This window comes from Glycine max, chromosome 10 (genome assembly GCF_000004515.6).
Source record: "Glycine max cultivar Williams 82 chromosome 10, Glycine_max_v4.0, whole genome shotgun sequence".
NCBI classification, from domain to species: Eukaryota; Viridiplantae; Streptophyta; class Magnoliopsida; order Fabales; family Fabaceae; genus Glycine; species Glycine max.
Window position 1 is genome coordinate 5,389,080 of NC_038246.2, and position 10,391 is coordinate 5,399,470.

General features: G+C 37.3%; 1 protein-coding gene across 1 annotated transcript; it reads left to right on the plus strand.

The window, feature by feature from the left end:
- LOC100782396 (protein NUCLEAR FUSION DEFECTIVE 4) lies at positions 1 to 2,544 on the plus strand. The gene has a single exon (XM_003536958.5). The coding sequence runs from the start codon at positions 536 to 538 to the stop codon at positions 2,276 to 2,278; it is 1,743 nt and encodes a 580-aa protein (XP_003537006.1). The 5' UTR covers positions 1 to 535; the 3' UTR covers positions 2,279 to 2,544.
- The last annotated feature ends 7,847 nt before the right edge of the window (positions 2,545 to 10,391 follow it).

A 10,391-nucleotide genomic window follows, 5' to 3' on the forward strand; every position in this document is an offset into this window, starting at 1 on the left:
AAACAAAGTGATAAGGAAATACTGCTACTAATTGTTTTCCATTTCAGTCACGAATTAATATAGAGCTTTTACTACCATTATCAGATATATATCCCCTGCTTTAAACGAACGAGTATAAACTGCAGAAAGACCATGTTCATTGGAACTCCTCATAAAAAATATTACCTAAGTTTCCCACAGAATCCCTTCTCTTCACTCAATGGATGGTTCAACAAGCATCCTCTATAGTGCTTGTCATTTTCTCAGATCACACACAATTTCTTTCCCCAAGGATTAGAATCTGGTTCCACTTTTGGTGGAGAATCTACTTACCAAAAAGTAACCTTAATTTATGTTTTTATCTCATCGTAGTCATAGCATTTAATTGCATCCTCTAGTTATATATGTTCTTATCCTACACTCAAAGTTCAAGTCCGTGTGCAACATATACACTTACTCACACAAACCTCGTTCCAAATTCACAACAATAAAAGAGTGTTTGTTAATTTGTTTGATCTATACACAATAACAAAACACAACCCTCTTACCACACACCATGTTATCATTGGCTTTCATACACCATGTTATCACAGGTCGTTGGTTCATGATCTTTGCATCATGTCTTATCATGGCAGTTTCAGGAGCAACCTACATGTTTGGTTTGTACTCAAACGAGGTCAAAGCCTCTTTAGGGTATGACCAATCAACCCTCAACTTGATAAGCTTCTTCAAGGACCTTGGTGCAAACCTTGGAATTTTTTCAGGGTTAATCAATGAGATAAGCCCTCCATGGGTGATCCTAGCCATGGGAGCCACCATGAACTTCATTGGCTACTTCATGATATGGCTCTCGGTCACCTCACGCATTGCCAAACCCCAAGTGTGGCAAATGTGTCTCTATTTTTACATTGGTGCAAATTCTCAGTCTTTTGCCAACACTGGTGCTTTGGTTAACTGTGTCAAGAGCTTCCCTAGAAGCCGTGGAAGTGTCATTGGTCTTCTTAAGGGTTATGTGGGTCTAAGTGGTGCTATTTTCACTCAGTTTTACCATGCTTTCTATGGTGATGACTCTAAGGCTCTTATTTTTCTCATTGGGTGGCTTCCTGCTGCTATTTCCTTCATTTTTCTTCCAACGGTTAGGGTGTTGAGTATCACCCCACAACCAAAAGAGATTAAGGTTTTTTACCAACTTCTTTATATCTCACTTGGGGTTGCAGGGTTTCTAATGGTGTTGATTGTTGTACAAAACAAGTTGAGTTTCACAAGGGTGGAGTTCATAGTGGATGGCATGGTGGTTCTTTTATTACTTCTTCTCCCACTTGGTATCGTGTTTAAAGAAGAATTCAAAATTTGGAAGAACCAAAACCAAAACTTCACTGATGCTGCTGCTTCAGTTGTTGAATTGTCACAGCCAGAAGAAGCACCATCTCATTCAGAAAGGAAAAACAACAACTCATGCTTGAAGAACGTTTTCAAGCCTCCAAAAAGGGGTGAGGACTACACCATCTTCCAAGCTCTCTTCAGCATTGACATGTTAATTCTGTTCATTGCAACAGTTTTTGGTGTTGGTGGAACACTAACAGCACTTGACAATTTAGGACAGATTGGGAACTCATTAGGGTACCCCAAAAAGAGCCTCACAACTTTTGTGTCCCTTGTGAGCATATGGAACTATTTGGGAAGAGCATCTTCGGGCTTTGTTTCTGAGTACTTATTGACCAAATACAAGTTCCCTCGTCCCTTGTTGCTCACTCTAGTCATGCTTCTATCTTGTGTTGGCCACATTCTAATAGCCTTTGGTATTCCAAACTCTCTTTACTTCTCCTCAGTGATTATCGGGTTTTGCTTTGGGGCCATATGGCCGTTAATGTTTGCCATCATATCTGAAATATTTGGCCTCAAATACTACTCCACTTTGTACAATTTTGGGGCAGTGGCAAGCCCTGTTGGCTCTTACATTCTCAATGTGAGAGTGACCGGTTATTTGTATGATAAAGAGGCTTTGAAGCAATTGGGGGTGAAGGGACTCATAAGGCAAAAGGGGAAGGACTTAACTTGTGTGGGAGTGCAATGCTATAGGATGGCTTTTCTCATAATCACTGCTTCAACTTTGGTTGGTTGTGTTGTTTCTTTTATTCTTGTGTTGAGGACTAGAAATTTTTACAAAGGTGACATTTATGAGAAGTTCAGAGTTGTTGAACTAGACACAGGAGAAAGTCTTCCAACTTTTGGCAGCACTGGCACCACCACTACCACCACAAACCGCACTGAAGAACCAGATAAAATCAATAGGAAATAATAATGTATGCTTGGTTTAACTTGTTTGGTTTGAGTAAAAAAAAAAAATCCTCTTACAAGGTTTGTCTATAAACAATCATGCAATTATTTTTGCATCAACGATGTTGAACTCTGTATATCAAAGTTTAGTTATATATTTTTATTTCTTATCTTAGTCAATAGTCTCAAATTTAAACTTTAAAAATACAACTACATAAATGTTCCTAATAATTATTTCTGACTTGTACAGTGTTACCTTCATTAAAATAAATAATTGTGGTATGTAAAAAAAAACATGATATTTCAACATTTGTTTATTCGAGATCAAGTAATTATGTTCCGGTATAATTTCCCACTAATTATCATCCCCAGCCCCTTTTCTACCGCTTGTTTTCCTTTGAACTTTGTCACAACCCTGACAAGATCTGTCACCATTGGACAGATATTTAGATTGAGATTTGTTTATTCTCGTTTTGTTTTTTATTTAGCTTTGGGTTGGGATTTGTAAATCAACCCCGTGAATTTGAGTTGGACATTTTTCAGTTTATAGGTCAACAACTTGCCTTATTTGTTTATTTTTAATAATAGTAGAGATTTTCGGTCTTTTTTGGTTGACATTTTTTTAGAGTTTATGTCCTTCACAAATTGTTTAATCAGTAAAGGATAAAAAAAGTGACAGATACTGTAGGATATTACCACGTAACAGCAATTGCAACAAACAAGTAGTGATTGGAATAATAATTCTCTGTATTCAACTTTTAATGCTACAGTACACAGAGACTGAAATCAAGTATATAATAGTAAATGACTAAGACAGAAATATGAATTCTAGTCCATTTCGGGAAAAACTAGTGTAATATTAGCAAAAAGGTGATAAAAGCATAAGAGACCTTGTAGAGAGAGAGATAGAGACTATCAGAGAATGAAAAGGTAATTGACATCACATGCTGCCCTCCTTCCTTTATCACACATAGTCTTCAACATATTTTCTGTTATGTTTTCTCTCTCTATTTCCTCTTCTCACTACCTGATTGTCTGGATCAATAGCCACTTGTCCCCTTCCTTTAACTGAATCTGTTAGGCCAGGTGTCATTTCACATGTGGCATTCTCTGTCATAACATTACTTCCCCCATTGAAAACAACCTTGTCCTCAAGGTTGAGAGAAGGGTACGCATGGTGCAAAGGCACCCAGTCTTTCCAAGTAGCCTCTGAACCAGGAAGACCTTCCCAATGGACTAAAACTTGTGGAACATGTTGATTATTTCGAAGCAAAATTCGAAATTGCAGAATTGACTTGGGAATCAGCAAAGGACCGTTTTCATTGGTGAGTAGAGGCAAAGGCATATACTGAGTGTCATGGACTCCCTTGCAAGGCTTCAAAAGTGAAATATGAAATACGGGATGAATTTTAGCTGAAGGAGGCAACATTAGTTTGTACACAACCTCTCCTATTTTTTCAATGATAGGAAAAGGACCAAAATACCGTAAGCCCAGTTTTTGGTTGCTGCGCAAAGCGACTGAGTGTTGTCTATAAGGCTGAAGTTTAACTAAAACCATATCGCCAATGTTGAAATCCATTGCTCTTCTCTTACTATCAGCAAATTTCTTCATGAAAATTTGAGCTTTGGTCAGATTGGCCTTCAATTGTACGATAACAACATCCCTCTCCATCAACATTTCCTGGAGTTTAGGAGGGTCTATAGGGGAATGTTCATATTTGATCAAGGTAGGGGGGGTCACGTCCATACACCGCCCTAAACTGTGTCATACCGATGCTGCTATGAAAAGAGGTATTATACCAAAATTCTGCCCACGAGAGCAATCAAGACCAGGATCGGGGATTATCTCTAGTGAAGCATCTAAGATAGAGTTCCACACATTTATTCAAAGCCTCAGATTGGCCATCCGTTTGTGGATGATATGAAGAGCTCATAGCTAATGAAGTGCCACTTAATTTAAATAGGTGTTGCCAGAACTTGCTCGTGAAAACCTTGTCTCTATCAGAGACAATACTTTTGGGGAATCCATGTAATTTGACAACTGAATGCATGAAGGTTTCTGCGACCTTGAGACTAGAAAAATCAGCCTTAAGAGGGGCAAAGTGACCATATTTAGATAAGCGATCAACCACAACCAAAATCACCGTGTAACCATTTGAGGGAGGGAGTCCAGTGATGAAATCCATAGCAACATCCTCCCAAACTTGAAATGGAATAGGCAAAGGCTGTAAAAGTCCAGCAGGAACTGTGTTAGAAGATTTGGCCTGTTGACAGGTAAGGCATTCAGAGAGAAGCACTCGGATGTCTTTTTTCATAGATGGCCAATAAAATTGGCGAGCAATTCTAGCCTTGGTTCGGCTAATGCCGGAATGGCCACCAATGGGAGATGAATGATACTCTTTGAGAATGGAAGTAATTAATTCGGGTTGCTGGGGCACAACTAGCCTGGAATTCCAAAATAGCATATTATTGTGAACCTGATAATGTGAATCAGATTGGACTCCCTGCAAACATCGATTTTTTAGCTCAATCAAAGAGGAATCTGCACTAACAGCCTAGTGAATCTGCTGAATAAGTGTGGAATGAGGAGAGGATACTGCCATGAAGAATGATCGAGATAAGGAATCAGCAGCAATATTATCCTTTCCTGGTTTATACTCGATAGAGAAATCATAGCCAAGGAATTTATGAAGCCAAGCTTGTTGCTCCAGAGTTTGTATAGATTGATCATGAAGAGACCACAAACTTTTTTTATCAGTGCATATAATGAATTTATGACCAAGAAGATAGTGTCTAAATTTGGCAATAGCTTCAGATATGGCATACAATTCTCGAACATATGCTGATTGGTGCTACATTTTGACAGTAAGCCGCTTAGAAAAATATGCAATAGGATGAGAACCTTGGCTGAGTATAGCTCCTATGCCTGAACCGGATGCATCCGTCTCAAGGGTAAAAGGTTGAGTGAAGTCAGGGAGAGCCAACACAGGAGCATGGGTGATGGCTTGTTTCAACTGCTGGAAAGCCAAATCAGCCTGTGCATCCCACTTAAAACTATCTTTCTTGAGCAAAGATGTCAATGGTAGAGCAATAGAGGCATACCCCTGTATAAACCGACGATAGTACCCCGTGAGACCAAGGAAACCTCTCAATTGTTTGATAGATGTAGGACTGGGCCAATCTAAAACCGCCTGGACCTTAGACTGATCCATTTCCACTCCATTTCCTGAAACAGTATGGCCTAGATAGTCCACTTTAGTAAGCCCGAAACTGCATTTGGATAATTTGGCAAATAAACAATGTTGTCGAAGTAACTGGAGTACCTCTTCAAGGTGCAATAAGTGAGCAGACCATGAGGGGCTATAAACCAAAATATCATCGAAAAAAACCAAAACAGATTTGCAGAGCTGTTGATGGAAAACATGATTCATCAAACTTTGAAATGAGGCAGGGGCATTAGTAAGGCCAAATGGCATGACCAGCCATTCACAGAGGCCTTGGTGAGTTTTGAAAGCCATTTTGTATCGATCCTCGGGCTTAACCAGAATTTGATGATACCCGGAACGCAAATCTAACTTGGAAAAATGAGTCGCACCACCTAACTCATCAAGGAGTTCATCCACAGTGGGAATAGGAAAACTATCCTTAATCGTGATGGCATTTAAAGCTCGATAATCTGTACAAAAACGCCAAGTACCATCCTTTTTCTTGACGAGTAAGACAGGTGAAGAAAACGGACTAGTACTAGGTTGGATGATACCTTGAAAGAGCATGTCGTGAACCATTTGTTAGATTTGAGCTTTTTGACTATGAGGGTATCGATACGGCTTCACCTTGACTGGGTTGGTGCCCTCAAGAAGAGGACAAATGAATCACCCAAATAAAATTTCAGTGTCAGAGCACTATAATTAGCAATATGTGGACCCAAGGTAGCCAACCAAGGAGCGCCCAAAACTAAGTCTGCACCAGTCACAGGCAGTAAATAAACTGGGAGCTGCAAGACATGACCTTGCACATGCACCTGTAAATTTGGGATATACCCTTCAGCTGTCAGACAATTACTGTTGCCCACTAACACTGAAAAATTCTCAGCAGGTAAGACAGGTAATTTGAGACAATGGGCAATCCGGGGTTGCAAGAAATTGTCGGAACTACCACTATCCAAGAGGATTTGCAGTTTGATTCCCTGAATCGAGCCTTGAAACCTTAATGTACCCAACCCATGTGAACCTTTGAGAGCATTAAAGGATAGGTGATGTTCATGGGCAGTAAGAGAATTGTCATTCGTTGGAGCATCTGGAGGTTCCAGTTCCGGGGTGAATGTATCCTCATCATCCCCTAAGAGTAGTAAGTATTGTTGATTGGGACACTTGTGATTAATGGAGAACTTGTCATCACAAGTGTAACAGAGCCCTTTCTCTCAGCGAAGTTGCATCTCAGCTGGACTCATTTTCTTTATACTAGGGGCTCGGTGGGGAAAAGAAAATGGTTTATGTGTGAGTGTGGGCAATAAGGGTGGCAGATTGGTATTTTTTGAAGCTGAAGGTTGGGGCTGCTGGACAGGTTTAACACCGGTGGAGGCAAAATAAGGTTTAGGTTTAGGGGCATATTTTTCTTCAAATAATCGAGCTAATGAAACAGCTTTAGACATAGAAAAGGGACTCTGTGAAATCACATCACGTCGAATATTCGGTTTTAGTCCACTGATGAAAAAATCTAACAAAGCATCTGGACTAATGCCCTGGGTCCGATTAGCCAAAGCAGTAAACTCCAAATAATAATCATTAACAGAAGTAGTATGCGTGAGTTTAAACAAGGTGGCTCGAGGAGAATCATAAGGTGAGGGACCAAACTCAATCTCTAAGGCTCAAGTAAATTGAACCCAAGACTAAAACGGATTGTGCCGAGTCATCATTTGAAACCAAGGTACCACATCTTTCTCGAGATGGACCGCAGCAATGGTGAGGCGATGTGCATCAGGGGTGGAGTAATAATCAAAAAACTGTTCAGCTTTAAAGACCCAGTGCAAAACATCAGACCCATCAAATCTAGGGAAATCAAGCTTAATGTTGCAAACCTGGAAGGGTGGAGGAGAAGATGGAACGGCGTTGTGTGAGTGGGACCCAGCAGATGGTGAACCCATTTGCACGGAACTGAGGTGGGACTCAAGACGATCCATGCGGGCCAAATCAGCAGCACGATGTTGCGAGTATTCCTGGTAGCGGGAGTCCATCATTTCCAACATCTTTTTGATATCAGCTTGAAGATCCTTGAGTCGTGTACCTTCAGCCATGGAGTTAGATGAAAGCACCAATGTAGGATATTACCACGTAACAGCAATTGCAATAAACAAGTAGTGATTGGAATAATAATTCTCTGTATTCAACTTTCAATGCCACAGCACACAGAGACTGAAATCAAGTATATAATAGTAAATGACTAAGACAGAAATATGAATTCTAGTCCATTTCGGGAAAAACTAGTGTAATAGCAAAAAGGTGATAAAAGCATAAGAGGCCTTGTAGAGAGAGAGATAGAGACTATAAGAGAATGAAAAGGTAATTGACATCACACGCTGCCCCCCTTCCTTCCCATTCCTTCCTTTATCACACATAGTCTTCAACGTATTTTTTGTTATGCTTTCTCTCTCTATTTCCTCTTCTCACTCCCTGATTGTCTGGATCAATAGCCACCTGTCCCCTTCCTTTAACTGAATCTGTTAGGTCAGGTGTCATTTCACATGTGGCATTCTCTGTCATAATAGATACCTCATTTGTTTGTTTCAATAAAAATGATAAAAAGAAATGTTTGGACCAATTAAGTTAAGTTCACTCCCAAAATAAAGAATTGGGTAGTTGTAGACTTGTAGGTGGAGTGAATCTTAGGGTAAATCCGCAATCTTGTCACGGGCATTGCTATTCCCACCCTGTTGTTGCTAAGTTAAATCCCAACTTTTCCCCAAAGAAACATTGAAAAATACCATTGACAAAAATATGTTTATATAGCTCCTTATGGATCCATACTAAATTTGTATTCTATCACTGTTTTTTACTAGTTAGTTGGGGTTTGTTAATAATTATAGTAGTGAAATGGTAACAACAAATTTTTAATACGCTATGATGAACACATTTTATTTTATAAATTGAAAATTATAAAATTTTGTAAGACTCACTTTTTATTATGATGAGAAAATAGGTTATGCAGTTACAATGTAAAAATAATTTTACACTATCATTCAATCATAAATCTTTATGTATGATAAATTTATTGACTTTAACAATAATCACTTTAAAAGTTGTACCAATTGTGATTTTTGATTGATTGACTTTATATTGATAATACATAACTAATTAAACTCTTTAATAATTTTTATTGATGATTTTATAGTTTTTAATTAATTTTAACTAATATAACAGAGTGTGTTAGAGAGTATACATATCAGTCCAGCTCGTTTAAGGCTTGGCCCACAAAACCCGTGTTTAGACAGACCAATAAGTCTATAGTGTGAAATAAATAGATTTTTTACAAGATTCATATCTGGCCGGTAAAAGTCCACAGATAAATGGATCGGTCTGCAGACCCAAATATTAACTTGAAAAAAATATTTAAAAAAAAAACAAAAAATGTATAAAATTAAAATAAAAAAATTGACTTCATTTTTTAAATTTATCACATTAAAAAATATCAACATTTTTAAAAAAATAAATTAACAATAACAGTCTAAATTAAAGATCAAAATAATAACATAACAAATTAACAATATTTTCACATTGGACATAGGCATATTAAACTTGTACTTTAAAGATCAAAATAATAACATAACAAATTAACAATATTTTCACATTGGACATAGGCATATTAAACTTGTACTTTAAAGATCAAAATGATAACATAACAAATTAACAATATTTTTACATTGGACATAGACATATTAAACTTGTACTCTAGGAGTCCATGAACAAAGTCAGCTAAGTCCAGAACTTAACGTGTCAGACTTTAAAAGAGACTCTTTATTCGCTCGGTCCATGATGAACAATTCAATCCGCGAATCTGAATTTGTATACTCACCCGTACCACTAGGTATCTCCACAGCCAATTTTCAATCTTTTTGAGACAATTATAAGATTAACCTTCAATTCAAAACTTAGTTAAACAAACTATTGACGACGCGGATCCAAAAATAAAAAACTATTAATGACTTCTAACACTTTTCTTCTGTTTTTTTTTTCTTCTCCTGGGACACCAATTTAATTTTCCACTTTTTTTTTTCTTGTTGAACTAATATGATACTCAAAGCCCAAAGGACAAAGGCAGTGGCCTTAAAGAAAACAAGGCTAGAAAGGCTGTTATTTCAGGCACCCCACAAATTGCATCTTACATTCCCTTTTAATTTTATAATTTTCAAAATCTATAAATTTTCCTCCTTTGTTTATATGTGTTTTGTTATATATATATATATATATATATATATATATATATATATATATATATATATATATATATATATATATATATATATATATATATATATATATATATTCCAAAAGATTTTTTCCACGTTTTGGATTGGTTGCTCCGAAATACATTTAAGGAAATGTAAAAATGTGTTTTGAAACACCATTCTGGAATTAAAAAATGTGTTTTGGAACTGACATATATTGGGTGCTTGTAAAAAATGTGTTCTAGATTGAATAAAAATATGTCAATAAAGTCGAATGCAGAAGGAAACAATAACATCAAAGTGCATGTAAACAGTGCACAACAAAGGTGAACGGATTGAAGGGATAAAAAATTTAGAAGGTAGAGGAGTCACAAAGGGGTAGTTTTGTAATTTTGAAAATAAGGAGGTGCAGAAGGAAATTTTATGGTGTAGGAAGTAACAGTTGGCTAGAAAGCTCTCTTAAGTCCAAAATAATACGCTTGCTAGGCCAAGGCCCAATACACGATAGATAGAGACTCTGCCATAAGAGAAAGTGACCAATTCTAATTTGCAATTGCAAGTTGCAACAGCTGAACTTTGAGTCTTTGACCATCTAATATCTATGATAGAAAGTATAACATTACTAAACAAATTATTTATCACCAAGTGAACTGATAGTGATAGCCCATTATTTAATATTAAATAAGAATAATTT